The sequence below is a fragment of the Saimiri boliviensis genome, chromosome 6, assembly GCF_048565385.1.
Source record: "Saimiri boliviensis isolate mSaiBol1 chromosome 6, mSaiBol1.pri, whole genome shotgun sequence".
NCBI lineage: Eukaryota > Metazoa > Chordata > Mammalia > Primates > Cebidae > Saimiri > Saimiri boliviensis.
Window position 1 is genome coordinate 96738095 of NC_133454.1, and position 19176 is coordinate 96757270.

A 19176-nucleotide genomic window follows, 5' to 3' on the forward strand; every position below is an offset into this window, starting at 1 on the left:
AGTCTATTTCTTGTGTTTAAGGTTTCAGTCTCTGACTTTAAAACCTCGTCTATGTGTATATGTCTGACTTTATATCTCAGTACTCTGAAGTTTCACCTCTTGTCAATGAAAACTGACGTCAGTGAACTAATTGGCTCTTCTTGTGCGTAGGTACCCTGACATGCCCACTGCTGCTGATGTTGTGAATGCTTTAGATCAACAGGCACTTGCATCTATCCTAAGAGCGTATGGGGAGGAGAAGCATGCCAAGAAAATCGCTTCAGCAATTGTTCAGGCACGCAGCATCTACCCCATTACCAGAACCCAGCAGCTTGCCAGCATCGTTGCAGGTAGCCTCATTAATTGTCAACAGTGTCTAAGAGAAAAAAAGTATATTTTCATGGTGTGTGTGCTTGTGTGTGTGCATGCATGCACATGTATGTGTGCGTTAATCCCCCAAACTCCCAGAGGGATTCATTTGTACTTGAAATCACGCTTGTTAGAATCTTACCTATCCTTTTCTAGTGTCAGTTTTCTTTTGCCTTTGCAAGCTTCTCCCCTTCAAAACCTCTCCCTCACATAAAAAGTTTTTAAAAATGTACTGTAGTTTGATAATTTGTGTAATGGAAGATTTTTTTTAACATAAGATAATGTATGATTTGTGCCTACCAAGGTGAAACATGGAATGATACGCCAAAGGATTTCTTGATCCATCACAATGGTTGATAAGCACCCTGTATAAGATCTGACATTATTTCTCTTAGTTTCACATTTCTGCATTTTAATATTTTGGGCAAAAGGAGAATTGCATTGCCCAAATGCTAAAATAAAATCCGGTGACTCATATTTCTATTCTAAACAACCAGCTAACAAAGGGTATGTGATGTATAGGTTATTCCACTTTGTGAATGCTAACTAAATCAGCCCGAGGGGCTTATTGAAACATTTTATCTTTTCTGCTATTCTGCTATTCACCACCATAAACCTCTTGAACCTAACTCTAGCTAGGAGGTGCTTTATTATGGCCTTTCTGTTTGAAACCAAAGTTGTTTCACAGCTGTGTTCCATGATGAAAGTTTTCCAAGGTAAAACTATAACTCTTGCAGTTTAACAGAATTCCAATGGTAAATTCTTCATCTTGTTGGACCATCTGAAGCCCTATATCATTTTTATTTACCAAATGTGTTAGGCATTTTTTAATGCTTCCTATTAAATTACTTAAGTAAAGAAGTTTTTTAAAAAGGAATATTTGTGTAACTGATAAAAAGAAACTATTAGCTGCCTCTTAATATTATTCATAGTTTAGGGAGTAAAACTTAATTATAAATTCATTTAGATCAGTAGGATTTAGAGATCATAGCAATTATTTTATTACATAATTAAATAAGATTATATCCTACTTAGTTATTATAATAAAATATAAAGAGTTGACTAGCCTTTAATTTTTTAAGCCGCATACCTCAGGGGCCTTCAAATTTACCATTGAGATTTCTTTGGGCAAGTTTAGGAGGAGAATTCTTGTGGTTATATGAACAAAAAAATTTCATTTTTTTCTCCTCAAAAAAGAGCTTTTCCAAGCATGTTGACATTAAAGTCACCCTCTGTCTGGTGTTCCTTTTCTTCTTCCTACTCCGTACTCAGTAACACATCTCCACAGTATCCTTTCTGTAATTCTTTATGTGTGTTATTTTCTCTCTCCCATATTGGAAACAAAAGCAGTGAGAAGTTATATTTTTTATTCATAAACAAATCTAAAATTGGTGCTGAAAATGAGGGCCTGGGGCTAGAGAGCATCCTAGAAATTGTCCAGTCAGAAAACCTCATCTGATTACTAAGGAAACTGAGGCTCAAGGAGGATCAATAGTTTGCTCAGGGTTACAGCCTAATTAATGACAGGGTTAATAGTGGTCTAGAATTTGGAAGCTCATGAATTTTTTCTGTCTGTGCATCCTACTTTGTAAACTTGGAGAAATAACACTGTGGCATTAAGTAGAAATTATGTGAAGGTGTACAATAGGATCAATTTAAGTACTTTCAGAAAGATTATGATATGAAAGCACATTGAGCTATAAGAAATGATACAGTAAAAGTGAGAATATTCATATATGGTAAATAAAACTTCATTTTAGTAAATACCATTAAAACATCGAGTTATCTGGAATGAGGCTATTTTTATGTCTTAAATATCAGTCTATAATAATAAAACTTATTAATATGATTTTTTGAAAAAGTGAAAATCAAAAATGTGTTTTCATTTTGTGCTCATTTGTTTAAAAAATAGTTTGAGAGAAGCTGCTCTATACTTGGTACTATCGTAAACACTAAAGGTAAAGTTGGAGCGAATCAGATATAATCTCTATGTATATAGTTTATAGAATAATAGATTATACAGTCCGGGAACTAAATAAAAACATCATGTAATAACTTCTTACAGTGAAAATTCTCTTTCTTATTTATTATAATCAAGAGTTATGATAATATGGTCAATAGAAAATTTGATAAAAGCAGAGAATTATAGAACCTAGACAAATATGTGTGTGTGTGCGTGCTTGGGTTTTAATTGCAACTTCACAAAGTCAGTCTTAATAAACCACACCCATGACATAAGTCCTACAAGTTCTGGTTAGAGTTTTAGTAAAATAAGTAAGACTTTAAAGGCTTGGCATAGCAATCTGAATGAGAATTTTTTCTAGATTTTCATGATCTCATTTTAGTCTTTTATAATTGCCTCACTCATACCTAATCAGATTGAATTTTTTAAGTGATTCACCTTTAACAGGGGTTTCCAAAGTTTCCAACAGTGAACATTCTAGGCTGGAAGTGCACAGCTCTTTTGATGGGACTAGAACTGTATAGAAATACCAGAGAATCCAAAGAATAGAATCCTACCCTCACACAGTTTGTTTAACAGAGAAAAGGGTTAAATCTGTCAAGTCCAATAAATCAAGAGCTGCTATATAAAGGAAATATGAGATGCAATTGGTAAGGCACAGGTTTCCTAGGGCTGCTGTTACTAAGTACTACAAACTTGGTGTCTTAAAACAGCAGAAATCTATTCTTTTACAGTTTTGGAGACTTGAAGTCTGAAATTAAGATGTTAGCGGGATCTTGGGGAAAATCCTTCCTTACTATTCCTAGCATCTGGCAGTTGCCAGCAATCCTTGGTGTTCCTTGGCTTGTAGATGTATCACTGTTTCTGCCTCCATAGTCACTTGGTGTTCTCCCTGGGCATCTGTCTTTGTGCCCAGATTTCCCTCTTTTTATAAGGATACCAGTCATGTTGGATTTAGGGCCCACACTTAATCTAGTGTATCCTCATCATAACTTGATTATATCTCCAAAGACCTTATTTCCAGGTCAGATCACATTTATAGGTTCCGGGTAGACATGAATTGTGGGGGACTCTATAAACCCAGTACAATTCCTAAGCAATATGTTTGTTTAACAAACATGTATTTTGGCAAGATATAAAATGCAGTGACTATATTTAAATGTGTTTTCTGATTCTGATAAATTCATACTAAATATGTTCAAAACTATCAAGCACTCTAGGAAATATGCAGCACAGTTCTTGACACATATTAAAATCCATATTAATGGAAATATAAATTGCTTTCTTTGATTTCCAAAAGCTAATAATTCAGTAGGACAAGGAAAAACAATGCACTTGGAATCACACACTCACTGGGATCCTGTAAGTCAGATGATTAAGCTGTAAATTGTAAAATATAAAGTTTAGTGCCTTTTGCTAGTATTGATAACTACAGTTCCAGTACTCTTCCACATCATGGGAGTTCTAAAAGACAGATCAAGGCTCCAAGTTAGAACAGAGCACTTACAAGCATTGTGAATTACTTTGCAAATTATCAAAGCAGTAATTTATAAGTAACTTACAAGAGAATTCCAAAAACAACCTGTAGGATTTCACTGTTCTTATTACCACAAATGTTCATACATATACTATTCAGAACTACCAGCCATGAATCTTAATATAAATATTTAACACATTTGCAGTGTTATATACAGTGTTCCCTCCAAAAACAATTTATAAATAACATCCACATTTTATTAAGCATAATGTTTATTCTAATGTTCTAGCTAAAGAGTTAAGAGTTCTAAAATCTAAGAGTTGAAAATGGCCTAAGGGACTCATCTAATCCCAAACTAGATTCTTCATCACCTCTAATAAATGGTCATCCAGCTTTAGCCTCTTCATCTTCATGTCTCTTACTCCCCATTGTATTCCAGTGAAGACAAACACATTTCAGTCTGAAGTTGCCAGTTCCATAAATATAATACAGTTCTAGAGGCTTTAAAAAGGAAAGATTTCTTAGAATAAAGGACAAACTCCTTTAAATGGAGTAAAGGCCAAACTCCTTTAAATGGTTTGCAACTTCCTTCATGAATTGGCTCCTACCTGTCTTTTCATCTTCCCCTTTCCACATAATAGTCTTTGTTCCAGCCATATTGAAGTTCTTGTAGTCTTTCCAGTACACCATAGTCATTCACCTGCAGGCCTTGGATGTCCTTCTGCCTGGAATATTGACCTTCCTATTCTCTCATCTCCCTGCCCTACCCCTTTCCTTTTCTCTGGCTAATTTCAGCTCATCCTTTAGAGCTTAGTTGAAATGTCACTTCCTCACAAAGTTTTTTCCAACCCTACTCACATTAGTTGAGATGCTCTCCTATGTGCTGCCATCGTACTGCATTCTCTTGTCTGGCACTTCTTATGCTATATCTTATTGCCTGCCTACTATTTAAATATTCCCTTAGATTTATATTGTGCAGCACCATTGTCAACAGCCACATGTGGCTATAAAGCACTTGAAATGTAGCTACTTCGAATTAAGAGGTGCCATGAATCTGAAATACGCACCAGATTTGAAGACTTAATTTGAAAAAAAAATAATATTACAAAAATAATTTTATCCTCATTACATGTTTAAGTGGTAATATTTTAGATATATTGGGTCAAATATGGTATTAAATTAATATTTTGCTTTTTAAATAATGGCTATAGAAAAATTTTAAATAACATGAATCACATTGTATCTTTATTGGACAGCATTGTTCTAGAATATAAGCACCAAGATTATAAGCACTATCTTCACTTTTGTACTAATTACTGTGTCCCAGCGTTTAGCCTTATGTTTGACCCTTGAAAGGTATTTAGTAAATACATTTCTTAGATTTTTTTTAATCAAAAAACTTGTTTTTAAGTGACAGGGTCTCCTTCTGTGGCCTAGGCTGGAGTGCAGTGCTGCAGTCATAGTTCAAGGCTGCAGTGATCTGTGAGCCTCAAGCTGTCCTCCTGACTCAGCCTCCTGGGTAGCTGGGGTTACAGGTATAAGCAACTGCTCCTGGCAATACTTTTTCAATGTAAATTTATATAGTTAACAAAATGCACATTTAGACAGAAAAGTTCTGCTTTTAGAATGTTTGGATTCAGTAAAATAACTTCAAAATTAATTTTAAAAATTGATGTTCAGTCTTGTAGGTCATAAGAAGCAAATGTCCTCTTATATGGTTTGGCTCTGTATCTTCACCCAAATTTCTTCTTGGAGCTCCCATAATTCCCATGTGTTGTGGTAGGGACCCACGGGGAGATGACTGAATCATGGGGACAGGTCTTTCCCATGTTGTTCTCATGATAATGAATGGGTCTCATGAGATCTGAGACCTATACAAGCTCTCCTTGCCCGCTGCCATTCACATAAGACGTGACTTGCTCTTCCTTGCCTTCTCCAATGATTGTGAAGCCTCCACAGCTATGTAGAATTGTAAGTCCAGTTAAACCTCTTCCTTTTGAAAATTTCCCAGGCTTGGGTATGTCTTTATCAGCAGCATGAAAACAACTAATATATCCCCCACATTAACGCTAACATATGCAGGTAAGTTCAGAAACTACATTGCCCTCTAGTACTTTATTCATCTTTGTAAGTTGAAATGATATAGATTCCTATCTTGTTCTTTAGGAATGCTGTGAAGAAGAATAATGCTTTGATAGAATATTTTTATTAATTAAAAACCTTTCATATTGATGAATGACACATATGAAAACTCTCAAGCTCTTCAGGAGAAAGAAAATTTATGCACTTAATTTTGAAAAAATGGCTGTGGTCTGGATTTGGCAGAATTGATGTATATTTGATTTGCATAGTCTTAAAAATAAGACGGATGCTAGACATTCCTTTGAATAAAGAAATCTGGGTATTTTCCTCATGAGGCTGGCTGCCCATATTTTATATCTGAGCTTTTTCATACTGTAGTGCTTTTTTCATTCTCTGGTTGCATCAAGGAAATTACCACTTAAATGCTAACTAGTTTAATGAAAACATCTTTGTTCAAGTCCTCATTCTACAACTTGCTGTTTGTGTGAACTCGAATAATTCCAGACCTCATCTTAAAATGGAGACAAATAATAATTATAATAATCATTATTTTCTTTAGTAAACAAAACTGTGCTAATTATGTTTTGCTTAAACCAATGTTGAAATTCACTTGTAGTGTCAGAGCTCATGTTAAAAATCAAAGAAGTATGCCCATCACTTTTCAGATCATAGGGATTTAGATTAAATAAAAATAAAATAATTGATAAAATAGATAATTGATCTCTAAACAATCAAAAAGTGACAGAAGGCTTCTAATATAATTATGTGAATGACAGAAAGGAGGGAGGGAAACTTCTTAGGTATTTGTGATTCCTGTTGGTTAAAGGCATAGATGTATTCCTTTCCTGAAACTTATGTGTAACCTTTACTTTGACTCATGAAGTGTGTACATGGCCAGAGCTTAATGAATGCTTGTTGAACAAATAAATCAATAAAAAGATACATACATTCTTAGCCAAAGTAAAATTGAAAATTCAAGGGAAAAAATATATAAGTTCTTAGGTGTTACTGAGGATAAACTCTACTTTTCCTTCACGTTGAAGAAGGAGACAACCTGAGCATCAAAGTCTTCCATATAAATTAAAGCAGCTTGAGGAATAGGTGAGACTCTCCAGGATGTGGAATTAAAAATTCTCAAGTTTTGTGTCTGGTTGTGCCTCTTATTTGTTCTGTGAACTTCAGTAAGTTCACTTACCTTCTCTAACCCTCATTTTCTCATCTGGAGAATAGGAATAACTAATCTTGCTATAACCAATAAATGAGATGGTATATAGGAATGTTCTCTGTGAAATTTAAAGTGCAAATATACTTGTAAGCATTTTTTTCTCTCCTCTGTATTCATAACTAAAGTGATTCAGAGAGTAAAGGAATGTAGTAGTTGAAACTCTTAAGTATGGACTTCCATTTCCAATTATATTTTCCTGTTCATATCCAAACAGTGAGATTTGTGATAGTTTGATCACTTCATTCCAAGATGTTCTTCCCTTAGGAGTTAGGTGACTTTTAGGAATGAGAAGAATCATCATCTTTTTCTGCACTGGGACAGGTAATGTATATCCTTCCACAGTAGCATTGACGGCTCATGCCTCAACTTGTATCTGAAACCATCATCTTTTTTTTTTTCAGCATCATTTTGTTAATTCAGAGAACCTTCAAAATAAAATATAATGATAAAAATAAAATTTATGCTCAGCATGGTGGCTCACTCTATACTCCGAGCACTTTGGGAGGCCAAAGAAAGCAGATCACTTGAGTCCAGGAGTTCAAGAACAGCCTGGGTAACATGGTGAAACCCCAACTCTACTAAAAATACAAAAATTTGCCAGGTGTGGTGACACATGCTTGCAATCCTAGCTACTCAGGAGGCTGAGGAATGAGAATCACTTGAACCCAGGAGTTAGAGATTACAGTGAGCTGAGATCACGCCACTGCACTCCAGCCGGGGTGACAGAGTAAAACTGTCTCAAAAAATAATAATAATAAAATTTATTAAGAAATAGTCATTACCATCATTTTAGTTGAAACATAAACTTATTCCTGATCAAGATAATTTGTTTATTGTTTAATAACCTACATGTTGCTTCCTTCATTTTTCTCAAAATGTACTTTTTATACTAGCATCACCATGATCAAGAAATGAAAGTAAAAGTATTAGAGTGTTCAGTTGTCACTCTGATGGAAAATGGCATGGTCAAACCTACAGTTGAATTTGGATGGCTTGCCAATATGTCATAGTTGTCATTGCCACTGCTATAATAATTAAACTTACTCTGTTTCAAATTTCTTGAATTCAGTCTATTACAAACTGTGTATATATTGACATGCTAACTAAATTATCAAATGACATTTCGTAAGTAAACTTATGTTTTATTTCTTATTTTAATAAGTAAGCCTTTCAAAAGACATTTGGTATATGAACTCCAACTCACAAGGAAATGGAATGTGGAAAAAAGAAAGAAAACCTAAATATTTTTTCCTGAAAGAATCTAGCTATTCTCAGTTTGTAGCACCAAATGGGGAACAGGGAATGTTCCAATCCCAACTGACTGTGGCCTAACCCTAATTTAATGATAATAATAATGATAAATAATAATGCTAGTTAATACGTACTGAACAAATGCTAGGTACTATGTGAAATCGTTTTCATGTATTAACTCACTTAATCCTCACAGCAACCCATAAGGGTGGTACTGGTTTTATCCCCATGTTACAGATGAGGTAAGTGAAATATTAAAAGGTTAGGTTACTTTCTTATCAACTAGAGCTGGGATTAGAAGCTAGTAATCTCATTTTACACTCTGTGTTCTTAATTATAACACAGATCTAGATCCCTTTCTTATGATTAAGGTATAACAGTGTTGCTGGAGAATGCTGACATCTCAGTCTTCAAGATATCACATACTCTCAGCACTTTATGTCATTTGATAAATACTATACATAATGGAGTCATGAACAAAAATGTATGAGAACCCAGAAAAAGGAGAAATTTATTTTGATGAAGTGAGAAGTTAAACTTAATGAGGAGAGGGGTTGAGTAGAAGTTATAGACAAGGAGATCTTTGAGTTAGGCCTTTTAGGGGCAAAAGATGCCTATTTATGGAAGAGTTTCTGGCAACTAAAAGAAACTCATTAATTGCTGACAGGAAAAGATGAATGAACAAATAAATGAAGAAGTAGGTGGGATTTCAGGGGGCTGAGATGAGTAGAAGGCAGGCAATTCAAAGTCTGATTCTAGGACCAAATAGAATTCCAAATTCCTGGAATTCCTCATTATCTTGGAATCCCTTTTCCTAAATGACCTTGAGCTGGATCAGATTTTTGGGACAGCAATTTAGTACAACCCTGTACCGAAGATCTGCCTGATTCTGGCTGAATTTCAAACTGCTTCTAGAGAAAAAGAGAAAGAAAAATTCATCCTGTTACCTCATTACTCCTTTTCTTATTATTTTATACTTTGTGTACTTCTGCAAGTGAAAATTAAAGTAACCTGCTGGCATTGTATGTTTGACACATTAGCAGTTTTTACATTGATATTAATTCTGTGAAGATATACATATAACTAGCCAGGCCATCTTTTCCTCCTTTTTATTGTCTAATAAAGAAGGAGATTATTTGTTCCTTTAACTAGTTATTCAAAAACCTTAAGAATTTGATGGTAGATATTTATTTGAGAATTTAGGTCAGGCACTCTTACATGTTAATTGTACTACTATCTTGTTTTTATATTTACATGGATTCAGAGCTTGTCTAGGTGGTAGGTACAATAACATGTTCTCTTTACTTCACCTGAAAATATTGAGAGAATCAACAATATGCAGCTCTACTCCTTAAAGTAGTAGTGTCACACATCAAGCTATTATATTTTGTGTGTGTTTCAGAATGTTCTTTGAAGACAAGCATATGCTTTCCCTTTTAGAGTTTAAAATGTTTAAGTTATCATAAAAGAATGTCAAAGAGAATTCCTAATTTTAATGGATTGACAGAAATGAAAGATTACATTTTTAAGGCTAGGAGGGAATAATGGAAGAAAGAGTAGTTTTGATGTTTAAACTTTGTTACTAAAAATTAAGAATAATACTTCCAAATTATTATACATTGCATCTTTTGCTTTGTGGTTGAATTTGAAAAATTACAGAATATCTAGAAAATGTGTTTCTTAGAATTTTTAAAATGGGAATTTATGTTAACTTTTAATATATTTTTATCTTTCTTGTAACTCTTCACTTTTATCAAAAATATTAGCAGTTTCATCATTTCCCAAACATTTTAATTGATTTTATCACTGTAATCTTCATGACTGTATATTGCTTAGAATCACTTCTATTGTATTATAAATTGTAGAATAGATCACCTCTCTTTACATTTTTTGTGTGTAATAGCACGTAGCACACAGTAAGCAACAAGAAATATTTGCTGACTTCCTACCTCTCCTAATACATAATTATCTATTTAATGACTTCCTTATCAATTGGACTACAGACTATATGAGAGAAAGTATTAGATGTGTTTTCTTCATTACTGCATCATCAAAACTTGGTATACTATTTGTCTTAAAATAGATGCTCGATCAATATTTCTCTAATGAATAAATGAATGGCCATTTTTTTATAGTTTTGATGTTTACACAATGGGCTCAACTAGGGACAAGTAGTAAAGAAGACCTTTTAATCAACAAGTTTCTTCAGCATATAGGCACTTACTATTGGGTAGACTTCACCTACAAAAGTAAGAGAAAATGTAAAAATTGTCTTTGCACTTGTAATATCTTTCCTGTTCTCTTAAACAGTAAATTGGGCTCAGTATGTCATAAAATACAGTTAGTCTTCTGTAATTTCAGTTTTCTCATTAGCAAAGTAGTAAATTTGACCTAGAAATACCTATTTTATATACACATTATGTCTCCATTTAACCATCAGGTATTTATTCTGAGTCTCCTTTGTGCTAGGCACTGATAAAGGCACATAAAGATGAAGACAAATACTTTACCTTCTAAGAATTAACAAAAAAAAAATGGTATTTCCTAGTTAGCAGACTTCATAGTATTTATTTGGCTATAGGTATATGTTTACTGATTTCTTAGCTTTTATAATGTTTTCATGAATCCCTTTAATTTCTGGGATTGATTTTCATCCTATCCAAGTACATATTTTAAGATATTTCCCATGGAGATAAAGACAGAGTTAGACAAATTATGAGAGTATGTTGCTACATTTGTCTAACTGTATCTTTATTTTGTTCTCACTTTTGAATGATGCTTAGTTGGGTAGAATTGATAGGTTTGTGATTATTTTCATTTGGTACTTTGAAGATATTATTTCATTATCTTTTGACATCTATTATGACTAATGAAAAGTCTGCTTGTCATTATTTTATAGTTATTCATTCTGTTTCTCTGGTTACCTTTAAAATTTCCCTGTCATTCGTATTTAACTGTGATGTGTTTGGTTGTGATTTTGTTTTTATTGGTCTTGCCTGAAACAGAATGAGCTTATTTACCATTTCTATATTCCTGAAAATGTCAGACTTTATTTCTAACCATATTTTTCCCCTCCCATTGTCCCTACTCCTGTGCAACACGTTTCTTGTATTTCCTACATCCTTCTAACTCTGTGTTATAATCTAGGTAAGATACTTTACTTGTTCACACTTAAGATATATCTAATCAGCTGTTTAACCCATTTGTTAAATTCTTTAATTCACCAGTCACTCCTAAAATTTCTATATTTTTTTTTTTTTGAGACACGGTCTTGCTTCATCGCCAGGTGCCAGGCTGGAGTGCAGTGGCGCGATCTTGGCTCACTGCAACCTCCGCCTCCGGGGTTCAAGCAGTTCTCCTGCCTCAGCCTCCCAAGTAGCTGGGACTACAGGCCCACGCCACTACACCCAGCTAATTTTTGTATTTTTGGTAGTCTCGATCTCTTGACTTCATGATCTGCCCACCTCGACCTCACAAAGTGCTGGGATTACAGGCGTGAGCCACCGCACCCGGCCTAAAATTTCTATTTTTAAAAGTATTCATTTTATTCTTTAGTTATAGTCTCTATTGATTATTTCAAATCTCACTTCATTTAAAACATAATAAATACATTATTATTTCATATTTATGTTCTCTTAAGTCTAGTACTTTCTGCTTATTTCATCTGCTGATTTTATGTGTGTGTTTGTGTATATGCATATGCAAATATAGTCAGCACATCTTCAGATGGTTTTCATATAAACACCCCCTTTGGGTTTAATGCTTATTTCTGCTTTTCTTCCCTTCCTTTCTACATATTCAGCTACATATTTAGCCAAGCAAAAAGTATCATGTTAGGCTTCTTTAGGTTGTAGAAGTCAAAGTTGTATTTAGGCAAACTTAAGTAATAAAGGATGATTATAAGCTACACATGATAATGAGAAGGGAAGAATAATGAGAAGGTTATTATTAAAGCTACACATGTTAATAAGAAAGATAGCTATCTCAGCTCCTGCCTGGTCTCTGAGAGACTGTGGGGCAGCATGAAGATTGTTCTGGGTACTGCTCTATTTAGCAACTAGACTTATTTTGCAGCCTCATAGAAGACATCTTATATATGCTTTTACTATGGATTTCAGTTTCTGCTTATTTTGTCTACTGCTCCTGTTTACCTCCCTCTTTTCCTCCCTTCATGTCCCCCAACCCCTGCCTGGAATTCATGCACTCTGTGTTAAAGAATCTAACTTGTTCTGTAGTTTCCTTGTTTGGCAGGTTTTTTACCTGCTCCATTTAAAATGGCTCCTTAAAATCATAGGGATGATGGATTTACATGATAATAGCATGGTAACCAAAGATTAAGCACTACTTAAGACAGTACCTCTTATAGAATAGACACCTCCCAGAGCTGTAATTTTTTAAGTAGTGCTTCAAAGAAGGGAGAGTTCTCGAAATTAGCTATAACTGGTTATAAGTTTCTTATTCTCCTTTAAAATAATTCAGCTATCTTATATTAACCACATGGACCCTATAATTTATGTCTTTTTTAGTAATCTTTTATTGAAAGGGCTTTTTAAATGACAGTTATTCTGTAATATCACCAAAGCATAATAACGTTTGCATCGAAACCTCTTCATCACTAAAGTGTCTCCCTTAGCAGGTTCATCAGATAGAAAGATAGATAAGATAGATGACTGATTGACAGATAGATAGATAGATAGATAGATAGATAGATAGATAGATAGATAGACATGTATACATGAATGGCAAGATGGATAGCCATTTGATCAATCAGTCAATTGATAGTTTGATCATAGGTAGATCGATAGATACATAGATAGATGGCTGTGGCTCAGACTTATATTTCCAAGCTGTACTCCCTCATTTGTAGTGGTCTGCTCTGTATATCTGTCAAAATTTCATGTCAATACTTCAGTCTCAAAATGTACAGTGTTGAAATCTTCAGTATATTCTCCATCAAAATCATCTTCTCTTCTTGACTTTGTTGTCCTTACAGTAATATCTGGCTTCCATTTGGTTGCTGCCAACTACCTGGCTGATATACATATCTCGTTTTTGACTCATCACAAATCTCACTCTTGACTCACCCCACCACTGTTGACTGATAAACCTCCTCTTTAAACTGTTCTTGGTTCTTGGTCCTTGTTTGTTTTTCACTTGTTCTATACCTGCCCAACTGTGACTCACTCTAGTCATGACGAACTTCTACTTGGTCTCTTACTATTTACTGTCTACTGCTATTACCTTTTATCTTTGCTTTACTAACATAGGTACCTTTCACTTTGCATTTTTAATTATTCCCATTGAGTTTCAATTGCTTTGGGGGTCTTGGAGCACACCCCACAACTCATGGTCCAGATTTTTATCACCATCCTCTGGCCAAGTCCAGTTTCCCTGAGTCTGATTCCTCTTTTGCCAATAATTGACTATTATTCAAGGCAAATAACTTTTTCTCAGATTCTCATTTATTTCCTTTCTTGTAAGGAGAAAGTGTATTTTTAGACCATTCAATCTCCTGTGTTTTATGATGCTACAACAGCATGATCCTAGTCTCTGGGATGGAAACCTCAGAGATATTCCTGAATCATTTTTTTTTCTGTGCCCCCCCACACACAATTTTTTATTTGATCAACTCCTGTCCTGATTGTGGCTCTTAATTAAGTCATCTCTTGTCCATATCCACCACTACCATTGTTTATCTGTTATTTAGACTATTACAATAGACTTCTTAGAGGCCTACCCACGTTCGCTTTTTCCACTCACATCCATCTGCATTACACATATTTTGGAGTTTCTACCCAACCCATATCTTCTTCCCATTGAATTTCATAGACCCTCATCAACTCCTGATACCTGATAAAGAAACCTAGGCGCCTATGTTTATACCAGTTTACTTAAGAAGCAACTAATTGGAGAGTCATGTAAATTAGATACTTCTCTTAAAATGTGAGCCAGAAAACTCAGAAAGTACAATTAGATGGTATTGGAAATATAGATTTGGGGACAGATTTGCCTAATTGTCAATCCAAAGCAAGGTGAAAGTCAGAGTTAGGAAAACTGGGAACCAAGAGCAGTATGAAGAAATTAGTTTGAGGAAAGAATGAATGTCTACAAAATGGAGGAAATGTTCAGAGATGTGTGCACACACACACATGCGCGCACACACACACACACACACACACACACACCCATGAATATATAACAAAACAAAGGCATGAAAGAATGCTTGTCTGATTGCTTCTCAATTCCCTGAAGGCCTAGTAATATTTTCTGCAGTTGGATTTCTGTGATTCCTATACCTCCTTTTAATAATTGTTCAGAATCTTAATTTGAGTGAGCTTTACACCATTCCTTAATATCCAACCAATTCCCTAAGATATTTCAGCTTTACTAATCACATCATTTAATTGCTGAAAACTTCCAATGACTCCAGTTACAGATGCATTTGATCCCAGACTCCTGAGCTTGATTTTTGAAGGCCCATTTTTTAGTCTGAGCTATTCTTTTTTCATATTTTGTCTTACTATTCTCCTACATTCTGGCCTGACTGTTCTTTCCTTTTCCCCTAAACATGTCTTACATTATATTTCTTCTATCTTTGATTGTGACATATCTTCCACCTGGAAAAAAAAAATCTCTATACATCTCCACCAGTTACAAATATTTTCATCTTTAAGACCTCGCTTAAGTGCTGCTGTTGCTTGTGTGTGTGTGTGACGGTGAGAGAGAGACAGATAAAGAGAGATTCCATCCATTATTTCCCAAGTTGGACATGATCTTTGATTTAAACTAGAACAGCAGTTTATCTTTTATCTTCCTCTTGGCAATGTGGCATGGCAGGCTTTATACTAATCAGAAAGACCTGCATTTAAATCTTTGTTTTGCTACTTAATGGTCTTGTGACTTTGGAAAGTTATTTAATCTTTCTCTTTCTCAGTGAGAGAAACAGGCAATAAATATTCAAATCATCATTCAAATAAATATTTAATTATCAGTTGTATAAATGTCATGATCAAAAAGTACAGGGTAAATGAGAGAGTACAATAGGAATACCTAGCCTAGTCAAGGGTCCTAGGAAGACCTCCCTGAAGAAGTGGCTTTTAGGCAAGGACTAGAAGAATAAGTAACCAAGTGACAAATTCAGGAGAGTTTTTAAGGCAAAGAAAAAAAAAAGAACAACAAAAACTATTATTGTAAACAATGGCATTGTTGCCTTCTTGTATCTTATGCCATCACTAATATTTTCTTCTCATCTCTTAGACATTGCTTCATTCATTTTAACTATTTTATGTTTTGTGTAAGTTTCTCATTGTTCTATTTCCATTATTTTTTATTTTAACATTTTTATAATTTTTTTCTTCAGATGATTTACCTTTTTCTACTTTCCTTTTAGCAAAATTAAAATATATATATACACATACACACACATATATGTGGTGTATGTTTCTTCAAAAAAAAGTATATGCTATATGTATTCCTCAGGGTTTTCCAGAGAAACAGAACCAATGGTATAAAAATAGATATATGAGGGTGGATTTATTGCAAGAATTGGCTCATGCAAATACGGAGGCCAAGAAGTACCACAATATGCAAATTCCAAGTTAGGAACCAGAAAAGCCAGTGGTGTGATTCAGTTGAGGCTGAAAGCCTGAGAAGAGGGTTGGGAGCAGCAGGCACTGTTTTAAGTTCTGGAGTTTGAGGGCCCATGAACCAGGAACTTTGATGTCCCAGGGCAGGAGAAGATGTATGTCCCAGGGTCAGAGAAAATGGATGTCCCAACTATCCCAACTACAGAAGACAGAACAAGTTTGCCCTCCTCTGCCTTTTTTTCATCCAGGCTTTCAAGGGATTGGATGATACCCATCTACAATGGGTCAAGTCTGAGGGCAGATCTTTACTCAGTCTGTTGATTCAAATGCTAATCTCTTCTGGATACACTTTCACAGACACACCCAGAAATAATGTTTTATCACCTATCTTGGGATTCCTTAACCCAGTTTACACAGAAGATTTAACCATCACCATATATACATACACACATATATATTTTTCTCTTATGTTCATAAGGAGTCTGAACTCTACTGGGATAATCTAGACAAATAATTTTAATATGATCATCTAGACAAATAATTTTAATATGATGCCAAATAGTTTACCACTTCCTTTATCTCATTTTTTAACCACCCTTCCCTTTATTTCTGTGATACTCTCCTGTTTCTTTCCTTCCCACTTCTCCGATTGTACTTATTTCTTCTTGTTGTTCTTTAAATGTTGGTGTTTTTTGGAGATTTCAATCTTGGTTCTTCACTAATACTTTTCCATACTTCCTTCTAAATATGTCTTAAATTCTTTTTTTCTCTGCATTTCTACTGTCTTTCCTTTGCTTTAAGTCTTTACTTTCTTTTGCCAAAATTATCCTAGTCTTCCAAATAGATTCTGTCCTTTCTGTCTCTCCCAACTCCCGCCAGCCTAAATTCCTTTCAGCTATACCAGAGTTACATCTATAAAGTATTCTTTCAGAGTTATATTTGTAAAATACAAATCTTCTAATATCATATGTCTCCTTAATATCTTTCATCAGATTCCTATAATCTGTAGAATAAAATCTGTAGAATAAACTCCTTAACTTGGAAAGTAAAACCCTTTGTGATCTGGCTTCTGCCTGTCTTTTTACCCAAATTTCTCCACCATGCTTTTCCCTACACAGCAACCTATGTCAACATCAAATTGCTCATCATTCAGGTTCCAAAACTAATTTTCTACCTTCTCACTTCTATCCTTTTATGTATGATCTTCCTCCACAGGATATGTCCTTTCTCACCTCTTCTTTAACTCCACAGTCCTCCTTTACCCCGAAACTACAAAAAAGAAATTCATACTCACTTTCAAGATTCAGTTCATACATTATTACTTTAGATCCTGCTCTGAACATTTCCTTCTTGCCATCCTCCTGAATTTGCTTACTTTTTCATTATGCTTTCATATGCCTGATTAGCATTTGCTTCATTATATTTTGTCTACCTTATAAACTGTGTGAGCTCTTCAAGGATAGAGCAGTCATATGTAATTTAGTTGAATACTTTACATCTTTTAGATCATGTGTTAAAGGGATCAATAGACTGCCCTAGAAAAAGCAAGAATTACTGAGTCACATAGATTTGCGCTGACTCTGTAATTTACTAGCCTTGTAAATTTATCTTCTTTGAATCTATTTCTTTATCTGTAAAATATGGGTAATAATAGCTACATCAAATGATTCTTAGATAACTAAATTAGACAACGTATTTTAGATGTCTAGAGATACCTGTCTGTTTGTTTGTTTGTTTATTTATAAGAGATGGAGTCTTGCTCTGTTGCCCAGGCTGCAGTGCAGTAGTGCAATTTCGACTCACTGCAACCTCCACCTCCCAGGTTTAAGCAATTCTCCTGCCTCAGCCTCCTGAGTATCTGGGACTACAGGTGTGCACCACCACACCTGGCTAATTTTTTGTATTTTTGGTAGAGACAGAATTTTACCATGTTAGCCAGAATGGTCTCAACCTTCTGTCCTCATGATCTGCCTGTCTTGGCCTCCCAAAGTGCTGGGATTACAGATGTGAGCCAGCATCGTGTCTGTCCCAATATCTGTTTATTTTTGACATCTGTTGAATGAACACATAAGAATGAGTGAGTTAGTGGGTAATTGAATGAGTGAATTGGACAGTGTCATACAAATTTCGTTAATGGATTCTTCAGGAAAGACTTCCTATACCAGTAGCAGCTACATTGCTCTTTCAAGAGATGATTAAGATGTCAGCAGTCAGAGATATCAGTGGCAGTCAAGGGGCTGGGAACCTAAAGCTTAGGAAGTAATGTAAGAAAACTAAGACAGAGGAAAGTATTCCTTTTATGCTGAAATTGTTATTCCCAACTGCTATTTTATCATCACATTAATGAACCCTTAGGTTGGGCTGCCAACTTATTTGAAATACACCAGCAGCTCATTAGACAAGTGACATGTTAGACCTCACACAATAAGCTGTAAGCTTGGAATTTGACAAGAGAAGGTGGTTAATCATTAATTATAATTTAAGTTGTGATTGTTGAATGGAGATTTCTGTTGTCAAGTTATTATTCGTTAAACTGTTTTAGAGACAGCATATATATAATGATATTGAAGCTACTATGTTTGCTTCCTAAGAAAAGGAAAAAAATGTTGACAGTTATGCATAGTCTCCTGTAAAACATTAGTGTATAGCCCTGTGGGCTTCAGCTATCCATCTCAAAAGTTGAAGCTGGTAATAATAATCTACCATGTAGGAACTAAAAGTTGTTGACTTCATCTCTGTACTCCTTTGATGAAAAATGGACTTTTCCATCAAACTACCAAGCCAATGTGCTGCATTGCTTTATTGCTTTGTTCTTTTTTCTTGTTGGCTTAGTCAATTTTGTGCTGCTATAGCAGTATACCTGGGTAATTTATAGTAAACAGAAATTTATTTGTCTCATGGTTCTGGGGGCTCAGAAGTCCAAAATCAAAGAGCAGCATCTAGTGAATGCCTTCTTGCTATGTCCAATCTCATGGCAGAAAGGATAAGGAAACTCATCCTTTTGTCAGGAGTTCACTCCTTTAAGACCTAACCCACTCCCAAGATAGTAGCATTCATGAGGATAGAGCCTTATGACCTGATCATCTCTTAAAGGTTTCATCTCTCAGTACTGTTGCATTGGGCATTAAGTTTTAACACATGAGCTTTGGGGAACACATTCCAACCATAGGACTTTTTTTTTTTAAGCACCTTCACTCTTATATTATTAGTCGAAGTTCATGTCTCTGCTTTCTATTATATCACT

General features: G+C 34.8%; 1 protein-coding gene across 13 annotated transcripts in view; it reads left to right on the forward strand.

Moving 5' to 3' along the window:
* The window catches only part of METTL15 (methyltransferase 15, mitochondrial 12S rRNA N4-cytidine), a 400694-nt gene that overhangs the window by 159068 nt on the left and 222450 nt on the right, over window positions 1-19176 (forward strand). For 12 of the 13 annotated variants that reach the window (XR_012518125.1, XR_012518126.1, XR_012518124.1 and 9 more), the window contains exon 6: window positions 151-329. Coding sequence is in view for 7 of the 13 variants with exons in the window: in XM_074401271.1 (XP_074257372.1) it covers window positions 151-329 (179 nt within the window). In the remaining 6 variants the exon portion in view is untranslated. The remainder of the gene's footprint in view (window positions 1-150; window positions 330-19176) is intronic. The other variant, XM_010331804.3, reaches the window with a different exon arrangement.